The following is a 21,868-nucleotide window of genomic DNA, read 5'->3' on the forward strand; positions in this document are numbered from 1 at the left end:
AAAGTGCTTTCAGGTACTTCATTTTGCAAGTACTAGAGATAAAAACAGTTCTGTTTTGTTCTTCAATAAAGTATTTAGTATTCCAATCCACAGGAGGTGATGCTGTTAAAATATCTCTATGAAAATGCCGCAGGACTGCCAAATTCATTTAATTTGCAACCCTTACCAGGATTTTCTAGCTCTCTCTTTATAGATTTTTTTCCAAATGCAGATTTCAGGATGAACATAAGCATTAAGGACCTATGTTGCCAAATTGAAATATGGTTGTGAGGGGAAGAAATGCTGCAAAACTCTTAAATTTATAGCTTTGTTTTCTTACTTAGTCCTAATAAAATTGAAGAGAACATTGAATTTTTGTCTTGGGTTTTTCTCTTCAAAGTAAAGGGGAAAAGAAAGAAAATGCTGTGACAAATCCTGGCTCTAAAGTGTTAGTTCAAAATATATGTTTTTCCCCTTAGAATTGTATCTATAGTAAAATATAGTCCAATACTCCCCTGACTCGTGCATCGTTTTTGATTTGGCCATGACGTCATCGGTTTTAAGGAAAATGAATGAAAACTTCTTGAAAGAAGAGGAGCAGTTAAATAGGAACCTTGCTATCTTTAGTCCTTTCGTAAAAACTCCACAATGTTAAATTATTTAAAATCCTTGATTTTCAGCATGCGCACATTAAAAGTTTTCGCACTAAGTGCCAAATGTTGCAAACAGCACTTTAACAGAATGATTTTGCTTTGATCCCTGTAGCTGTTCCTGAATAATTTATCACAGGTTATTGCCTTAATTCTGGAGAGGGATAGAGCAATAAAGGCAGATGAAAACACTCCAGTTGAAACACCTTGGGGCCTGCTCATTCCTCTGACACGGCTCTTTTGTTGGAACTATTTAGAGGTTATTAAGATGTGTCTCCAGAATTAAGAGTATGCTGTAAGGATGAAGACAGCCATCTTAATTCTAAAGACAAAGCACAATGACCCTTCACCTTCTTTTTCTTTGTTGTTATTATATAGTAGAATTATGAGGATAATATTATAGCTGCCCCCAGTAGTGCCACTACAGTAAAGGGTCTGTCAGACTTTCCATTAGAAACCCTGTTTTGGGGGTCAGGGTGGAAGGAGCCGCATTTCAGCTGTTTCCCAGCCCATCCATCTCACACTTGGCACACAGACAACTGTTCACCATGCAGCAGACTGGAGCACTGAGCAGTTTCTCCTTGAACTATCCAAAAAGGAATCCTTTGGATTAGATACCCAAGACCTACCCTACTCCTCAAAACAGCCTCACTAAAAATATAGGAGCCTCTCACTTTTCAAATCAATCAAGTTTTAGCCAAATGTAGGAGAAAGGCAACTTTTGAAATAAATCTCTCTGTACTATTTTAAATGGGATGGTAAATTGTGGCTCCTCCGCCCCTAAATTTCAGTCAGATCACCTCTCACTCTCTGAGATTGTTTAGTAGCCTGGTTGAGCTCCTGCTTAACAGTTTTCCTTTCTCATACCAGAACTGGGTATGTTTTGGCTATCAAGAAAGGACTCCCTTAGTGTTGTTTGAGTATCTCTATAGATTATTACAGTACTCTTGCTGCTTTGAGATAAATGATATTTTTTGAGCATAAGATATCTGTTTCTTACTCACATTAACACTGCATTTTCCTGCTCAGTCGAATCTATTGAAAACATTTAGTTATTATATTGTTATATGCTTCCTCTGCTCTGTAGTAACATTTTCTAAAAGTAAACATTGATATAATTTCATAGATTCCAATCAATTAGAGCACTTCTATTAACTTGGCATCTTTAAAGGAAGAAAAATTTGTGGTAAAATAAATATTAACCTTTTGTGTGATAAGGTTAGTCAAAAATATTTTAAGAGCCTATTGCACTAGGAACAACATAAAACTCATGGTTCCTATTGACTAATTTAGAGCTGAATAGTGGGTGCCATATGCATATGTGAACACTTAAGATTATTTGAAGAGTAGCCTATAACCTATAAGTGTACATAATAAAAATAGACCCAAAAGGCCACTTTAATAGAAAGACTGTAAAGTTAAATAGAATAGAATTGTTCAAAGAAGCCTTCTTAGAAGATGCGTTTTGTTCTGGAGGCTGTGAGAAGCACGGAAAGCTGAGAAAGACGGGAACAAGTTCCAGGTGGTGAAAATAGGTTATAGACTAAAAGGCGAAATGGTTTTTTAAAAAAAATAGCATGTCACATGAGAGAACTACAAGGAGACTAGACAATTATAGAAAAGTAAGCACTGGTGAGATTATGAGAGGAAAAAGAATAAGTCATTTAAAGAAGCAGAAACAGAATTCAGGGTTTGCAGATTCAGAAATTCAGATTCCCTTCATTCTATAAGCTGTTAGACAGTATAGAAACTTAATAGTCTTATAAACAACTTCCAGTTATATGGAGTCATCTTTTAGGTGTGTGTGGGGGGGGCTTTTGGGGGAAAGAGGATCAGAAATTACAGATACTTCTGACAGATAAACTATTATTTTCTACTTTGAAATGTTATTTAAGCATTAGATGAGGGTCAAGATTCACTTCCAAGTCCTTAATGATCATTTAAACGCCTTCCTAAAAAGGTTTTCATTTATTACCAAAGTGTGAGGAAAAAGAAAATCTGGTAAAAAGAAAAGTTCAGAGACCATTTTCTGGCAGAATATTTCCACTGAAACAGTATCTTCAGAAATCAGTTGCATATCTCAATTATCCCACCCTCTTGTTCTGCAGTTATGTTTATTTATGCTCTTTGTTCTGACATTCTAGCATCTGTTCATGGGTTTTCTTTTTCTCTTCCCAAGCATCATCCTAAGGACAGCTCAATTAAGAGTCCAAAGTACAAGTCAGATCTCTTTTCTTTGAGAGTCAAGTTTTTTTTTCTGTAAAGCTAAATATTTATGGAACTTGACTATGTATCAGACTCTTGCTAGGCATTTTTACATAAATTTATTCCTCACAATGCCTCTGTGAAAGAGACATTATTAGCCCCTTTTATAGATGAGAAAACTGAGACTAATAAATTGCCTTGCCTTAAGTCTAATAGTTAAGAAGTAAAGCTGGGATTCAAATTCAAGTCTTCTGACATTGAATATAGAACTCTTTTCCTTACATCTTTTTCTTGCTGGGGAAATGTGAGTGTCATTCTGGATACGTCATGGTACCAACAGGTCACCTGGCCAGTTCTATTTGGTCCTAGTTACTAAGGATATTCCTTAGGTAGCTTTAAATGCCAGTGTGCTTCCAGGATAGACTCCAGATTGCACGGTGGGACTGATTTCAGGCAATCTGATGTGGTTAAGATTTGCTATTTATTAAACAATGTCTAGACCCTGTGCATTTCTGTTTTGTGGAATTATCAATCCTCATCTCTTTTTTTTCTAATTTGGCATTATTCAGAAGCAAAATATATTAAGAATCTAAGTGTTCCTAAGCTACTGGAATTATGACTTAGCTCAATTTATAAGAAACAAAATAGAGTTCGTCAGCAGATTTGATGGTCTGTTTAAAGAGTCTATGGTTTTCTATAGAAAGGGATCTGAGCGAGACATTTTAGCTAATGAATCAAAATCAGATATGTGGTCATTATTGCCTGATTATTACTCCATCTGCTCTGTGCTAACGTGAAAATCAATTACTGTGTCTCTTTCCCACTGACAGCGTATGTTGATCGGGCTGGCAAGAGATCTTCGAGGGATTGCCTTTGCACTGAACACAAAGACCAGCTACACCATGCTGTTTGACTGGATGTATCCTTATTACACTGTGACAATACCAGCTCTGTGCACAGAGGGATGCCAGGCCCCTCGCTTTCGTTTAATAGTATGGCACAGTAGGGAAGAGGAAACAAAGCTAAATGAACTAATGTGTAATCAGCTAAAAATTACAGCACAGTGGCAGCAGTGCAGATAACTGAGCACAGCATTTGGAGATCCAGCTCAGAGAGGTTACTTTTTTGGTGCCATCAAATATTGACAACTTAAAAATTACATCCCCAAATGATTGTTTATGTTGGAGTTGCAGGAATAATCGGGCTAACATCTTTAACTCAGGATCAATGAATCCTACCATTTGGCGTTTTTGAGGAGATTTGAATTTCTACTCCATTCCAGTTAGCAGGGCTGAGAAGTTTGCTTTATCTCTTTGAGGCTTAATTTATCATGCTACAGTTTTTCATCATAATGAAAATATTAATGGACATGAAAAGGGGGAAATGGTCAGGATTTTTCATTTGGTATAAAATTTGAATTTTTTGCCAAGGCTTAGTACAGACAGCAAAATAAATAAACAAACATCCCCGATAGAAATGCCTCATCATGTAAGAGTGAAAAGAGCATGAACTTTGGTGGCAGACACACCAGGCTTGAAATTCCAGCTCTCCATTTGCTGTGTAAACCTTGGCAAGTCATTGCACCTCTCTGAGTCTCAGTTTCCTCATCTGAAAAAGGAGACATCCAGTATCATGGCTTATTGTGACCATTAAAGTAGGTAATGCACTTTGAATAATGTCTGGGACATATTTGGTGGTCATAAATGATTACTGTTAATGTTGTTTTAATAGTATTGCATGAATCCTCTTTGACCCTAACAGGAAGTGACAATTTATGCAAGTCATATTAATGTAATATAATGTTTTCATGCCTTTATACATGAAACCATCGGGGCACATAAGAAAAATTCTACGGCATTAAAGCTGTTTTATTTTTTGTTATACTGTTTCTCAATTGCTCTTTTCAAACCCTTCTTATCCAAACTTCCCTCATAAATTAAATTGCAAAAGGAACTTCTTAAAGGCAATCTTCTTCAACTACTGATGCCACAGTTATGGCCAAAAACGTAACTATTGGGATGTTTTAGGGAGAACTCTACACATTAAAAAAATTTCAACATTAATTTGAATGCTGACTTACATTTTTAGTTAATCTTAAAACCTGCTTCCACAGATTTATGTACCTATAGAAGGATTAGACATAAGGATTTTCCATGTCATTGAGGAATCATGTATGTCTTTATATCAGCATATGAAGTACATATACAGAGATTATAGATTTTAACATGGAAAGTCATATAATTCTTTTAACTATGAAGAATAAACTGGAATTAACATATGACCCTTTTATTTCTCTAAACAGAAATAGAAGCTCACAAAGTAAAAACTTTCTTTTATTTGAAAAATCATAAAAACCTAGTTTTGGTACTTTAAAATTGATGGTTATCTTGAAATCAAGCTGCAACTTTAGAATGTCCAGCAATTAACATTTCATGTTTTCCTCTTCAACAGTCTTAACCAAGAGTGAAGGTCAGAACCTTTCCCCTCAGTGTCAAAGTATAGAAATATCTGCCATAATTGATACTGCCTAAAATTTATAAAATATATTGTAATTTAAGTTTGTAATTGTCTGTTTTCCATTTCCTCACTGAACTCCTTTTTGGCACCTGAGGTGAAACTTTTGTCCAGCAGATGGCAGAAAATAGCAAACGGAAAACCGTGGGACTTAATGTTTTGTTTTGAACTAGCAACCATTGTCTCCTCCATTTGACCCAGAGATGTTGATGTTATTAGGGTTAGGGGCGGAGGGCGAAGTGTCAGTTGTGCAGGAAGCTGTGTTCGATTGCCAAACGGGGTGGCTTGGTACCGGCTACGCTTATAATAATTGAGTTTCAGTAGCAAATCAGCTTCCTTGGGAAAAGGCCAAAGGCTTTTCATAATTGTATTGACAACAAAATGAATATGATAAATGGTGTTCATTCAGTTGAGACAAGATTTATAGTTTTCCTTTGGGCAAAGGATGAAGAGCAAATATTTATAATAATAGTAAAATTTGTTTAAAAGTTACATTATTTGATAATTCAAAAAGCTTTATTAAAATATTTTGAAATACTTTAAGCAGTTTCAGGTGATAAAGTACGGATTCTTTCCAAAGTATTCTAGTAATGTAAAAATGAATAAGTATATGATAAAAAAAAACATGAATATGAAAGTCATTTATTCTTCCTGAAATATTGATATGTCAAACCGTCAGTGATGATTCCCACATTACTGCTGGGGAAAGTTTATTTGCCTTTTACCCACATAAATGTGTGTTCTTTAATTTGTTATACAGTCCTTAGCATGCAGAAGAAACACCCTATAAGAGCACATGTCATCTAAAAGTCAAAATGCATTTTATTTATGGCAATTATTTGATAAAATGCTATTTTAGTGGTTAGCTATTTAATTCAAAAACATTTCTATAAACACTGACTACATTAACTGGTACACGAACTACATTGCTTATCACTCTGTCCTTCCAAAACTAAATTGCCTGAAACTACACAGGAACCATGTTGATAAATCGTTCCACTACTGGAGAATTGAAGAAGAATCATTGATATACTTCTTTACCCCTATAGTGAGAACGCAACAATATGAAAGCACCTTACTTTGCAGTGCATTTAGTCACCTTGTTTAAACTTTTCCCAGATCATACTTAGACTGATGTATCAAAAATCCAGATGGAAATTGAAAAAAAATAAAGGAATGTGTGTGACACTATTTCCCCACACTCAGTCTTTTCATCGTCATAATCTGATATTTGAGTCTGCTGTTTTTTAATTAGGCAATCAGTGCTGTTTATTAATATGTATAAACATTATATAAAGACAAGACCATGAGATATGAAGAAGAGCACAAACTTTGGAATAGGACAGCATTTGATTCCAGTCCCAGTTTCACCACTTAACAACCTGTGGGGTCTTGGGTAAGGTATTTAATGTCTCAGAATCAGTTTTCTCTTCCATGAAACAGAGCTAATAATACCTATCTCACAGGTATGTTGTAAGAAGTGAGTGAACTGACATATGTAAAGGGCCTAGTACAGTGTCTGGCACAAAGTAAATACTCCACCACTGTTGTTAGTTCCTTTCCCTAATATGGAATGAGACAAAGAAATCCCATTTGCTCACTTATTTAGCAAATTTGGCTAATGACTGTGCTAGGTTTCATGAGGGATGTAGATTACTTAGACTCAAATCCTAACCCAAAATGAGCTTATAGTTTAATAGAGTCAGTTAGATACCTACATAAATGACTACAATAAAATATAGAGGGTGATAAGTGGATACAAATAGGGTAATTGCATTTAGCTGGGGAATCAGGAAAGGCTCTCTGAAGGTGAAAATACTTCCCTGGATCTTACCAAATAAGTAGGATTGGACTACTGGACCTATGAAGTAAGAGATTTTCAATTGTCCTATGCGCAGGTTTAGTAAGGGGAGTAGTGGAGAAGGTATTTTATTATAGATACCACTTATTTCATGGTTGGAAATGCAGGCTGTCTTGCACCCTTGAATGTGAGGCTAAGGACCCTTATTCCATAGATAGTATAAAGCAGTTGATGGTTTTGATTGACCAAGAAAATCAAAATTGTATTTCAAGAAGAAAGAAAGTAATTGGCAGTATGTTGGGCAAACAGAAATAGGGAAGAAAGGAAACCTGAAAAATCACTGTTCAATAAGCATTTTTTGTATGCTATGTGCCAGCCATGAGGAATTAATAAAAGGATTGCTTTTTACAAGAATGGATAGAAGGGATTGCTCTTTAGAAGATCACAATCTAGGGCCAGCCCTGGTGGCCTAGTGGTTAAGTTTAGCGCACTCCACTTTGGCGGCCCGCGTTTGGTTCCCAGCCATGGACCTACACCACTCATCTGTCAGTGGCCATGCTGTGGTGGCGGCTCACATACAAAAAGAGTAAGATTGGCAGTGGATGTTAGCTCAGGGCGAGTCTTCCTCAGAAAAAAAAAAAGATCACAATCTAGTGGATATAACAAATAACTAATAATCAATGTGTTGTAGCAAAGATGCACGCAAAGGACCATATGAACATATAAGAGGAAGAAATTGATGTTTTTGGCAAAAAGAGTAGGAGTCCCAGGGAAGTGAAAGTTGGGTTAGGTGTTGAAAGACGGATAGGCATTTGCCAGACAGAAGAGAGAGGAAAGGCTTCCAGCAGCATTTGTCTTCATGAACAAAGGTACAGATGTTTCATGTTCATGGAATACCTTTAAAATAAATTCTGCACTGGCAGGCTATTTCTGTTCTGGAACCACACCGTTATTTCCTAACAGGTTTAACAAAAACTCTCGTTGCCTTCTAGTATATTACAATGCTTTCTCTACTGTGAAATCCCAGAGGAAAGAATTATGTTTTTACTCATTTCTGTTTTCTTGAGGTTCAGCACATAGTAAGTACTAATAACTACTGGATGGATGGATGGATGGATGGATGGATGGATGGATGGATGGATGGATGTTGTCAAGAAGCAAACCTCATACTTTTCATTTTTTCATATTTGGCGTCTTATAAGGCAGTATCATATCATTAGTGCTCTTGATTTTTCATTTATCTGATGTAGACCTTAGGAATTCATTGAAAAGATCTAGGTGAAAGCAATTAGATCTGTGCCTGTTCTACCTAAGGGCTCTCGCTATCTTCCTCCTGTCTGTATATACGTAGTCCTCACAAGGCCACTGGAAATTTAAACTCCTAGAGTGGGTTCTGATTCTCACCCCGTAATCTGAGTCTGGCACTCTCATTCTGAAGCCCTTTTAACCTGAAGCTTGGTAGACCTCTACTCTGCTTTCCAATAATCACTCATTTTCTCTGTGGCAGTAACCCCTGTCAGAAGCATATTAGAATTGGTACCACTCTCATTCCACACAGAAAAGGGAGCATCCTCTCATATCCACTGGACTTATCCCATAGTGAATGCAGTGTGCTCTGAAAAATATGATGGTCCTAATGCCTTTAGAATGCCTCGCAAAAGGGCTTGTGTGTGCTTATGATATTCTTAGATTCTGAGATTTTGGTCTTTTCAGTTTCCTGATGAGCCTTCCAGATGCTTTCACACTAATGATCACTGAGTTTGTGCTCAAGAGATCTCTTGGTGGAATACTTTCTCACCAGTGCTCCTCTGCCACTACTTCAGAATTTTGGTACTCAGGGTATCCCTATTATGTGCCCTCCACCTAGGCTTGAGCATGAATTCCCCAAGAGTAAAAGCCATGTCTTACTTATCTCTGGATCCTTGGCCCCTAGCACAGTACATAGCACATCGTATCTACCATCTATCAAAAATAACAGATTTTCTAGTCCATAGAAAAAACAGAACAGTAAGTTATCTGACAGTAGCCAAAATAGAGTTAATAATTAAGTTCACTGATTTTATTTTTTTCATTTTCATCCATCTGAAACCTCACTCACACATATACACTCACTTCTTATCTCCCTTCTCTGCTTTATTCCTTTGTAGTCCTTTTTAGCATATTGTATATCTATTTTGTTGATTTTCTCTTTTCTTATTAGAATATAAATTCCATGAGGGCAGTAATGTTTTTTTTTTTTTTTTTGAGGAAGCTTGGCCCTGGGCTAACATCTATTGCCAATCTTCCTCTTTTTCTTTTTTCTCCCCAAAGCCCCAGTATATAGTTGTGTTTCACAGTTGTACAGTTGTAGCTCTTCTGTGTGAGACGCCACCTCAACCTGGCTTGATGAGCGGTGAGTAGGTCCAAGCCCAGGATCCGAACTGGTGAACCCTGGGCCGCTGAAGCAGAACACAGAAACTCAACTGCCACGCCACTGGGCCGGCTGCAAGGGCAGGAATTTTTTAATATTTGGTTTGCAGGTATCTCCAGAGAGTCTAAAACAGTGAATAGATAGTTATAGACTAGGCCTTCGATAAATACTTGTTAAGTAAATTGTTTCAATATATACAAATACAGCCTTAACATGGTATATACCTAGGGGGACAAAAGTATTGCTTTTTGCACTTTTAGGGAGCATGCCACTCTTATGGTATTAGAGGGCTTATTTTCATTGAACGTTATGTGAATTATTTCCTGAACTTCAAAGTGAAATGTATAGTTAAAAAGAATTAAACAAGTGGTTCTAATCAAATATGCTACACCTCATTTTTAGGTTGGCAGGTTTACAGCAACAAATATTTATTGCAATCTACTTTGTGCCAGCCCATGCATATAATAAGTGCATAGGCCCTGCCCTCAAAAAGCATATAATATAATAGCGATAAAGTGCTGTGGTAGCACCAGCACAGAGTACCACAGCCATACATAGGAGACACACCTAACCCAGTCTTGGGGGGCAGGGGGTAGTGTCAGGGAGGCTTCTTGGAATAATTGACATCTATATTGAATTCTGAGGGACAAATATGAATTAGTAGGGACATGGTGAGGAAGCACAGGTCTTTGCCCTTTAGGAACTCACTATCTAACGGGACAGACAGATAACACAACCAACCAACCCTAATACCGTTTGTTAGAGATGTAGTCAAAATGTTCATTGACTGTAGATGAGGAAGAGATTGATGGCTTTTGACAAAATAGAGGAAGTTTCACCATCCCAGAGGAAGTGAAACTTGAGCTAGATGTTGAAAGACAGGAATGTGTTAGGCAGCAGAAGCGGCATGTAGAGGAATGGAGACCAGAGAGTTGGCATCAGTGGATTTGCAGGGAATTAAGAATGGCTGAACCATAGATAGAGCAGGAGTACTGAGATGAGACTTGAGGTAAGCAAGGGCCAGATCTTAAAGGGCTTTGTGTGCCATGCTACGGAATTTGAAATTTTGTGTGTGTGTGTGAGGAAGATCAGCCCTGAGCTAACATCCATGCTAATCCTCCTTTTTTTGCTGAGGAAGACCGGCTCTGAGCTAACATCTATTGTCAATCCTCCTCCTTCCCCACCCCCCCACCCCCCCGCCCAAAGCCCCAGTAGATAATTCTATGTCATAGTTGCACATCCTTCTAGTTGCTGTATGTGGGACACGGCCTCAGCACGGCCGGACAAGCGGTGTGTTGGTGCGCGTCCGGGAACCGAACCTGGCCGCCAGTAGCGGAGTGCGCGCACTTAACCGCTAAGCCACGGGGCCAGCCTTGGAATTTGAAATTTATTCTAAGAGCAGAGAAGAAAATTGTGATCTTTCTTACCATGGAGATCTCTACCCATACCACACAGAAAAGGAACACCATTAAGTGATTCAGTTTACCACTTTCATCTGAAACAAAAAGACAAGTATATTGAAAAACATCAGAAAGAGACAGACTTAGAGATTAGGAAAAGAAAAAGGAAATGAAGGTAGTGGCGTACTAAGAGTTGTTTCTGCTACAATTTTAGGCCTTAATTTTATATTTATGTGTCAATTTGGCAAGGGGGAGACCAGTTATGGGTTAAATGGCCAGTGGAGCTGAGTCAGAGTGTGCCAGGTTCTGATGGTCTTGGTCATTGACTTATCAGAGACATACACTCCTTAGTATTGATGAGGATGTTCAAGAATTTCTCCTTGGGTGTGCATGGGACTACGTTTTAGCAACACTGACCTTGAGTAGATTAAAAGTTACCCAAAGCTTATCTTCAAGCTAACGTCTCCAGTGTTCCTTGGAGCTACAATGGGAGCAAGCAGAGCAAGTCAACAACTTAAGAAAGAATAGAGGTAATTTCTAAGCTGGGAGATAGACGCATGGGGTTTATTATTACTAGTCCCTCTACTTTGATGTATTTTAAAAATTTCATAGTAAACAACATTTTTTCTTAAGTAGTTTGATGCCTAAGAGACTGATAATAACAATTCAAATATGTATTTATCCTCATTAACTAAATATATTCCCTTTTACTACAATATTAAGCATAATTCTTTAAATGTTTTACTTATATGATACTTTGAAATTGTATCTTTTTTAATTTTTATTTATTTATTTTAATTTTTTGTTTATTGCAGTAACAGTGGTTTATAACATTGTATAAATTTTAGGTGTACATCATTATACTTCTATTTCTGCATAGATTACATCATGTTCACCACCCAAATACTAATTACAACCCATCACCACACACATGTGCCGAATTATCCCTTTCGCCCTCCTCCCTCCCCCCTTCCCCTCTGGTAACCACCAATCCAATCTCTGTCTCTATGTGTTTGTTTATTGTTGTTGTTGTCTACTACTTAATGAAGGAAATCATATGGTATTTGACCTTCTCCCTCTGACTTATTTCACTTTGCATAAAACCCTCAATGTCCATCCATGTTGTCACAAATGGCTGGATTTCATCATTTCTTATGGCTGAGTAGTATTCCATTGTATATACGTACCACATCTTCTTTATCCATTCGTCCCTTGATAGGCACTTAGGTTGCTTCCAAGTCTTGGCTATTGTGAATAACGCTGCAGTGAACATAGGAGTGCATGTATCTTTATGCATTGGTGTTTTCAAGTTCTCTGGATAAATACCCAGCAGTAGAATAGCTGGATCATATGGTAGTTCTATCCTTGATTTCTTGAGGAATCTCCATACTGTTTTCCATAGTGGCTGCACCAGTTTGCACTCCCACCAGCAGTGTATGAGAGTTCCCTTCTCTCCACATCCTCTCCAACACATGTTGTTTCCTGTCTTGTTAATTATAGCCATTCTGATGGGCGTGAGGTGATATCTCATTGTAGTTTGTTTTTTTTTTTTTATAATTTTATTTATTTATTTATTTTTCCCCCAAAGCCCCAGTAGATAGCTGTATGTCATAGCTGCACATCCTTCTAGATGCTGTATGTGGGACACGGCCTCAGCATGGCCGGAGAAGCGGTGCGTCGGTGCGCGCCCAGGATCCGAACCCCGGCCGCCAGCAGCGGAGTGTGCGCACTTAACCGCTAAGCCACGGGGCCCGCCCTCATTGTAGTTTTGATTTGCATTTCCCTGATAGTTAATGATTTTGAACATCTTTTCATGTGCCTGTTGGCCATCTGTATATCTTCTTTGGAGAAATGTCTGTTCAGGTCTTTTGCCTATTTTTTAATTGGGTTGTTAGTTTTTTTGTTGTTGAGATGCATGAGTTCTTTATATATTTTGGAGATTAAGCCCTTATCAGATGTATGGTTTGCAAATATCTTCTCCCAGTTGGTAGGTTGTGTTTTCGTTTTGTTGATCGTTTCCTTTGCTGTGCAGAAGATTTTTAGTTTGATGTAGTCCCATTTGTTTATTTTTTCTATTGTTTCTCTTGCCCGGTCAGACATGGTGCTTGAAAATATGTTGCTAAGACCGATGTCGAAGAGCGTACTGCCTATGTTTTCTTCTAGAAGTTTCACAGTTTCAGGTCTTACATTCAAGTCCTTAATCTATTTTGAGTTAATTTTTGTGTATGGTGTAAGGTAAGGGTCTACTTTCATTTTTTTGCATATGGCTATCCAGTTTTCCCAACACCATTTGTTGAAGAGACTATCTTTTCTCCATTGTATCTTCTTGGCTCCTTTGTCCAAGATTAGCTGTCCATAGATGTGTGGGTTTATTTCTGGGCTTTCGATTCTATTCCATTGATCTGTGTGTCTGTTTTTGTGCCAGTACCATGCTGTTTTGGTTACTATAGCTTTGTAGTATATTTTGAAATCAGGGAGTGTGATACCTCCAGCTTTGTTCTTTTTTCTCAGGATTCCTTTAGCTATTCGGGGTCTTTTGTTGTTCCATATAAATTTTAGGATTCTTTGTTCTATTTCTGTGAAAAATGTTGTTGGAACTTTGATAGGGATTGCATTGAATCTATAGATGGCTTTAGGAAGTATGGACATCTTAACTATGTTAATTCTTCCAATCCAAGAGCACGGAATATCTTTCCATTTCTTTGTGTCTTCTTCAATTTCTTTCAGCAATGTTTTATAGTTTTCGGTGTACAGATCTTTCACCTCTTTGGTTAAGTTTATTCCTAGGTATTTTATTCTTTTTGTTGCAATTGTAAATGGAATGGTATTCTTAATTTCTCTTTCTGCTACTTCGTTGTTAGTGTATAGAAATGCAACTATTTTTGTATGTTGATTTTGTATCCTGCAACTTTACCATATTCGTATATTACTTCTAAAAGTTTTCTGAAAGTGTATCTTTTATTTATAGAGTATGCCAAGTATAAAGCAATATAATGTGTGGGATATGTGACAAATAAGAGCAAATCATTTGCAGTTCTCAAAAAAGTACAGCTGTGCAGGTTAGGAGAGCAATTTATAAAATTGCCGTTGTATACTAAATGTAGAACAAATATGGATTCCCTTTTTTTCTTTTTAAGTGGCACTAATTTTCAGCAACAACATTTCTTTTGACCCTTAAATTCTTTAACAGTCTTTATAAAAGGTACCCAACATATCTTCCAGTTCTTCAGAGGGCTATCGAGCGGTGGTATGGAGAGCCAGCATGTACAACTCCCATCTTAAAACTTATGGCAGAACTGATGCAAAACAGGTAAGAGGTGTGATAGGAGAGTCAAAAAACAATCTACTATTTGGGAGCAGAGGTCAGAGGTCAGGCTTTCCTGCCTGGCATGTATAAATTCAAGGCTTAGCAAGAACCCAGGAACCAAAACTTAAGATGATCAGTGAAAGCAATAGAACTAGAGACATAAGGTTGAGACCTTCTGGGAGAAAGAATATAGTATACTTAGGTGTATATGAGGACTATGGGAACTGGAAAAACTTTGGAAGACTACAGCCACCATTATTTAAAATATTCAAAGGCACAAAATGGAGGAAGGGCAGCTATTTTAACTGTTAAACTGCTTAGCTGCAATTCTATAGAATTTTAAAGCAGAAGAGTTTAAAGGTGTCTGATTTGAGATGCTACATTTTATGGATAAGGGAACTGAGTCCCAGAGCAATTCATGAACACATAGTTTGTCTTAGGAGCCCTGGGGATTGTCCCTGCTTTGAGTTCTAAGTTATCCTTCTTCCTCTATGCTGAGATGCATGTATGTGGATGATTTATGCACTCAAGATTTTCATTTAAATAGCAGCTACAGCATGTCTCAGAAATTGCCTAGTTGACCTTATAATTTGCATAGACCAGCAGAGATTCAAATCCTCTGCATATAAATATTAACAAAGATGTAGCTAAAAGAAAAAAACTACAATAAACTAATTGGTTTTACCTCTTTAAAATATGTCATCATGAATATGGCTTAGCACCAAATTACCTGTCACTTAGCCATCCTGTTTCATCAGTTCCTCTTTGTAAACTGCGTGTTGGAAAGGAAATATCCAGACAGGGGAGGAGTGTGGATTACAGCTCTAATGTTATCTCTGGTGCTGCACAGTAGTAATTTAAAATTTTTAAGACAAGAGGTGGAAAAAGACCTGGCAAATAAATAATGTGAGTATTATTTTTTTGAAAGCTGTTAGTTTTTTTAAAACCATTCTCATAGGTGCCTTAAGAAAGGTGGCTATGTTTTCTATATTAGAAATTTAGTTTTTATTAAATTATGATTTTTTTCAACCAGATAGTTGATATTATATATTACTGATATAACATTTAATACTAAAGGAAAAAATTATTGCATTGTATGTTGTAAAGTATTTTATATCTGCCATAGACAGATAAGTCATATCTAGCACAGTTGTCCTAAGAACTACCTAGTGAAAATCTGTAATCTCAGGAAATATGTTATCTTTTCTACCTTTCTCTAGAATCTAATGTGAATTATGTATATACATTTCTTTTCTTTAATCAGGAATTGTATCCCAACAGTCAAATGTTCACAATATTTCTAATAAATTATAGTTGCACTTAATTCAAAAGCATTTTGAAAAGCAACAATTCATTCTTTTCCTGGCAAAAGGACTTTAGCAAATATCTTGGCTTTTTGCTATTTCTTTGCGGTGAGCTGGTTCCCTATTTTTTGCTAATCCTTTTAAAAATATACCATTATTTCTTGAAAGCACAGCAACAAGTCATATCAGAGCCAACTAAAGCCGAAGTGCTGTTAAAAAAGCAAATATTATGTTAGGATGGCGTGTGAGTCCTTTACCCTCTTCATACTGTTCCCCCACCTGTCAGGAATCAGAGAAGTAGAATTGTTCTCCTTTATAACTTCTGGGATTTGTTTCTCTTTTCTTGAGCTATATGCATTGGAAACTATAGTGTGTATGTAATTTAACGTGTTTGAAATATGCTTGAAGTATCAGATGATTCATTATGCATATGAGCAGTATTAAAGGTACCCAGATTTCCTATCTGTCACCTTAGAATTTGTTTTAAAAATGTTTATTGGCCGCTACAGGAGATCTCAAATGTAAATCTCTATCCAAGTATCTGTATAAACTTACACTTACACACCTGGGATTTTTTATTGTTATCTGTCAATCACTTTGCAGGAAAGGAGAAGGGGGTAAGAGGTCTGTGATATAGGATATCAGGATATTGTTTTGGCAGATATAAAGTCAATTCTTTGAATCAGCAAATAAATGAAAATAACTCTTCTTAATTCTCCTACTATCTTTATAGTGAGGAAATTAGCATACATATTTTATCAACACTTGTTTAATGGAATGACACTTTAAAAAAGGGATAATCGTACTGCTGCTACTTCTAATAAATGAAAATGCTAGATATTTTAAATCTATATTGAGTTAAAAAAGGGATAATCGTACTGCTGCTACTTCTAATAAATGAAAATGCTAGATATTTTAAATCTATATTGAGTTTCTTTATCTGCACATGTAGTCTAATTTTTTGCTATATTTCTTAGATCCCAGCGTTTGAATTTTGATGTATCATCTCCTAATGGAATTCTTCTCTTCAGAGAAGCTAGTAAAATGATTTGCACTTATGGTGAGTATCTTTTTCCATATTTGTCTCTGCAATATAACTTTATCTCTTTGGAGGAAAGAAAGATGTTAGTTATTTTGTTCTTTTGAAGCTTCATATCTGTATGAATTTGTGAAGTGGGTAATAGGAGTGCAAAGAGCCAGGTAGCTATCATACTGGCATCAGGAGAGGTGAGCAGCATGCCTTTAACTACAAATCATGCCTGACCAACTTGATGAATTTCTTTTGGCTAAACTTGCAGTGTTAGTAGGCAAAGGGAATACACTAGATAGGATGTTGAAAAGTTACAGCATATTCAAAATTGCTAAAAGTTATATCAGAGAGTTTGCTATCTTGGGTCAAGAAATGTTAGACCAGTATGTCACCAGCACTGAATTTTGGAAAAATATACTGGTAAAGAGCAGTCAATATTTTATTGTAGGAAACTTTTGCGCACTGCACCCCTAGAATCAGAGTTCTATAGTAAAGATTGTCCTATTCAATTATAGTCAAAATATTTGGTTAGAAGTTAGAATTGAGCCTTAGAACTACCATAAACCGTAACACTTGCCAATTCTGACAGCTTCGTCCATGAAATTCTCAACTCTCTGAGTGAGACCTTTATGTACCCAGGGAATGGGGATAGGATGGATAAGAATCCTCTGTAATCTAGTTGACCACACATTGAGTACTGCCTACGAGCTGGGCTCTGTTCAGTGCTCTTCTCCTTGAGAGATGTTTCCCTGTGTCCTCTTTCTTTTTTTTGTCCTCTTCTTTTTTTGCCTATCTGTTCCTTCCCAAATCAAAAGCCAACTCTAAGTACATTTGGTCTCAAAAATTGCCTGTTTCTCATATCTTTTTGAGTGCCTAGAAACAGATTTTACAAAATTTTGTAAAGCCTCTTTAAGTGTGTGTGTGTTTGTGTGTGTGTGTGTAGGAACAACCATTGATGCGTAGTACCTTTTTAAAAGTAAAGCCTATTTTTTTAAAAAGCAGAAAAACACTTTTAAATTGTTTTTACTTCAATTCAAAACACATTCTGGGCCTCTGATCTGTAGGCATTGTAGACCTCTGATAAAAATGCTTAGTTTTAATTGTACATTTGATTTTTAGAGTTTGAGATTGTAAGTATGTGGAAACTACAGAAAGCACCTATTTAAGTCAGTAAACTTGTACTCTCTTATTTTCATCTGTACCAGTAACTCCATTGCCAAAACTTTTGCATCTGTTGAAAATGGACACATTAGAATTATATAAAGTAGAATTGCTTTGCCTCCTAAAGGTAAAAATAGACCCCTTTTTAAATATTCTCAATACAGTTTGCTGTACTTCCAGTGTATATCTAATTCCTTTCAGTGTCTTATCATACAAAGATATATGTCTGGACCTTTTTCCAAAAGCATGATATCTTAGAAAAGCATAGTTTTGGGAGATTAAAAGATCTGAGTACCAATCCTAGTACCAACCCTATCAACTCCATGACCTTCAGCTAAGACACTACACCTCTTTGTGCCTAGTTTTTTCATATATAAAATTAGAAATAATGAATACCTAGTGACCTACCTGTCTAGTTAGGGTTAGAGGTGGTTAATTAAGCTACTCTGGGTAAGGGGCTTGGCACAGGGTGTGACATGGAATAGGTACTCAATGAACATGCCTCTCCTTGATCCAAAGCTGTTCTCTTGCGCTCACAGAGCTAGCCTTCTTTGGACAGGAGTTCACTGACCACATCACTTTTTTGTTCAGGGATGCCTCGTGCTTGGACCACACTGTCCTGCTTTCTTATGCTTATATCAAGTACTGAGTTTCTAAGAGGAAATAATATTTCTCATTAAATAATACATATATAAGAATTTCTTAGTAGTCAGTAGAGCTTTAACTATACAAATGTTAGATTCCTGTTACCAAGCACAGTCGTATCTTTCCTTCCCCTTTTTCTGAATCCATTTTGGGGATTATTCCTTTGGGGATTCTTCACTATTGCAGTAGGGCTGATAAAAGCAGTGATGTCTTCCTCTTCCAGTATCACTAGATCTCTAGGACAGAATGTATGTCCAGCAAGTGACAGCAAAAGGAATCTCAGAACAGTGCCAAATCTATGGGGCTTCAAAAGCTATCCAGTCCTCTGTCAGGTTGTCTGACATAGACAAAGACATTGCAGCACAAGTTGAGAAAGATAACTATGTGAGGGTTACAGTGGAGGAAGGAGAAGAGAAGGAGACAGAGGGAGAGAGAGGAAAGGAAAGAAGAGAAAGGAGGTGGAGCGGAAAAGAGAAAAAACCTTCAAAACATTCTTGAGAAGAAATGCCAGTAAGGAGTTTTTTTACCCTGAAGAAAAACTGGGAGATTAGGGTAAAGCTCTGCTCCTCAGTTTGGACTAATAGTAATGATAGCTTTCATTTTTTAATCAGCTATTACGTGCCTGCTCCTATACTGGTCCATTTATCATACATTAGCCCACTGAATCCCCAAGATATGTATTATTATCTGCCCCTCACCAGTCATTTGGCCTTGGTTAAGTGGCTTAGGCTATCTTGCTTCAGTTTCTTGTCAAACAGAGACAATAATACCAACTTCATAAAGTGGTTATGAGGATTCAATTAGATAATGCATGTAAAGCCCTTAGACCTGTTAGCTACTATGATTACTGTTATGAAGAAATTGAAGCTCATAGACATTAAGAGATTTGCCAAATATTATATAGCTGGCAAGTAGCTGAATTGGAATTTCATTCAAAGTTTGTGTAACTTCAGACAATAGTCTTTCCATATTCCTTATTGCCACTTGGGAGTTGCCACAGGAAGATCGTACTTTGGATATTTATGATGAAGCACTGTTCTTTTAGTATGGTGATTTCTATCCTAAAACTTAAGGGAAATCAAAGGCTCAATGGAAAAATGTTCTTCAACTTTGTCACCAGTGACTTTGACACGTGCACTTTACATAAAATAATAGAAAAATGTTTTTCAGCCTTCACTGATTGGCCCATTCTGGCCCCCATCAGCCAAGTTGATTTTATCTGTCTTTACCTTCTGTAACGTTTCATCACCCATGCTTTTACCTCTGGAGATTCTAATATGCTCATTGGAGGGAGATCATGATGTTGCTATCCAGGAGTCTGGAAGATGAGGGAAAGAATGTCTGGGAGGACACAGAAGAGCCAGCATTATTTATTTCTTTGGTAAGCCAAGGTGAAGGAAGGGGAAGCCCATGGCATAAAGAGGCCAGAACATTCTGTGATCCCTTCTGTCTCCGTCCTCACTGGGTTTCTTCTCTGCTCACCTCTCATGGGCAGTATTCTGGTAGTCAATGATTGGCATGGTGCAGAGGGGGAAGGACTCATTTCCAAATGCACCTGATTTTTTATATATTTTGTGGAATACCTCCACCTTGCTACTCAGTGAGACTGGCAGAAAAATAATACTTTTGATATGCTGTTTTATTTATCTACATTCTGTCATGATATACTTTGATGTAAGTTTTTAATTTTGCTTCAGCTCTCAGCTGCTCTTGCCGTTACAGCTCAGGGTCAGCAGTGAGGTTAGCCACAGTAGCACAAAACAATTTCCTGTTTGTACAGCCCAGGTAACATTTGGGTGAGGATTAAATTTTACCACATTTTCTACTAGCCCAAGCCTATTATTTCTAATGAGTTTTAAATTGCTTCAAGAACATGTATTTCAAAACTTAGTGCTATGATCCATTCAGCCTGAGCAACTTAATAAAAGAAATTTCTTTCTTAAATTTTTGGTTAAAATGTTATGTGCAGTGTAATAAATGTTATTACTTTGGAAACCTACTTCTCAGTTTTAAGAACTGGATGTTTTTTATGCTCAATTTCCATTTGTCTAATCTTTTCTTCCCTTTGCCTCTGGGTACTGGTATCTTTAGTGACATCTGTTGGTTGAAGAGTGCACAGAAGGGAGAAATAGTGATTATTTTCATAAGACTGGCCAAAATGGAACTACTTTTATTTCTTCCTTAGGTCCCTGATTTAAGAAAGCTCAATGTGTGAAAATCTAAACTTTAAAAATGGATTTTTAATAATCAGCTGTGATTATTCACTATACATAAGAATTTACTTCAGGGTTCTCTTAAGCATTATATGCTCTAGGTGCATTTAAGACATGACTTAATAATATGCTTCAGTTGAACTTTAAAGTGATGTACAAGCCACTGTTATTTATTGTGACCTAGAAAACAACCAGTGGTTTTCAGACTGGGTTTTGCAGAACCCTAGAGATCTGTGAAAGTACCGTGGAGGCCCTCCAGAGACGAGGAAGGAGGGGACCCTGCTGCCACTTTGACCAGAACCACCTAGCTATATAGTTGCAGTAGATTTGTTTGTAAAAGGGTCACCTGTTTAAAAAGGCTTTTTTTGTTAAAAAAGGTTGAAAATTACTGGCATGTATTATTAAAATCATTGTAAGAATGAAGGATTATGATTGTATATTTATGTTTAAATGATTAGAAAAAGATAGCTGAAGAATGCATTGGTCTTGAAATAACTAGACATTAATTCATAACATTAATAAAATGTCACCAGGAAATAGTTCTGGAAAACAGATTACCCAGGAACCATGGATATGGCCTTAGGTCTTATCAGAAACCTGGCTCGGGACATAGAATGACAAAGTAGTATAGTAAGGCTCACAAAAGTCTTCTGAAGGCAACACAATGATCAATACCTTGAGGATCCCAGCACCAGGATCAGGTGGTTTACAAAGGCAAGGTCTTGAGGAATACATTCCACAGTGAATCCACATGTGTTAGACTTGCCTGCTTATACACGCAAGCGAAAAATGCTAACTAAGCTGTTGAAGAAGTCAGGGTGATCTCTGAACAAGTGCTTAGAGTTCAGTGGATTCTTTCATCCATGTAGCTAATATTTATTTAGCATTTACTGTGTGTCTGATACTGTGAGAATTATAAGGAATAGGAAGAGAAATAAGACACACAAAGAATCTTAACTGATTTTTTCCTTAAGGAACTTGAGTCCAGCAGGGGAGTGAGACAAGTAAATGAGGAATTATGATACATCATGCTCGCTTTTATGCTTGAGAAGCAGGCAGAGTGCTATGGGAGCTCAGAAGAAGTTTCTAACTCAAACTGAGTGGTTGGAGAAGGAAGTATTTTTTGAAGGAATAAGAATAGGGCCCAGAAGTTTGAGGAGGGCATTTGAAGTAGACAATAGCTTTTACAAAATTATATAAATATAAAACATTAGCATGGTCTCTTAGTAAACTACAGGATTTCAGAATT

At 36.9% G+C, this 21,868-nt stretch overlaps 1 protein-coding gene across 4 annotated transcripts in view; it reads left to right on the forward strand.

The window, feature by feature from the left end:
* RANBP17 (RAN binding protein 17) overlaps positions 1-21,868 on the forward strand; it is a 344,596-nt gene that overhangs the window by 274,366 nt on the left and 48,362 nt on the right. For 2 of the 4 annotated variants that reach the window (XM_058545803.1, XM_058545813.1), the window contains 3 exons: positions 3,665-3,753; positions 14,150-14,269; positions 16,548-16,630. In XM_058545803.1, the coding sequence (XP_058401786.1) occupies positions 3,665-3,753; positions 14,150-14,269; positions 16,548-16,630 (292 nt within the window). The remainder of the gene's footprint in view (positions 1-3,664; positions 3,754-14,149; positions 14,270-16,547; positions 16,631-21,868) is intronic. The other 2 variants (XM_058545811.1, XM_058545816.1) reach the window with 1 other exon arrangement.

The sequence above is a fragment of the Diceros bicornis genome, chromosome 1 (genome assembly GCF_020826845.1).
Source record: "Diceros bicornis minor isolate mBicDic1 chromosome 1, mDicBic1.mat.cur, whole genome shotgun sequence".
Lineage (NCBI taxonomy): Eukaryota > Metazoa > Chordata > Mammalia > Perissodactyla > Rhinocerotidae > Diceros > Diceros bicornis.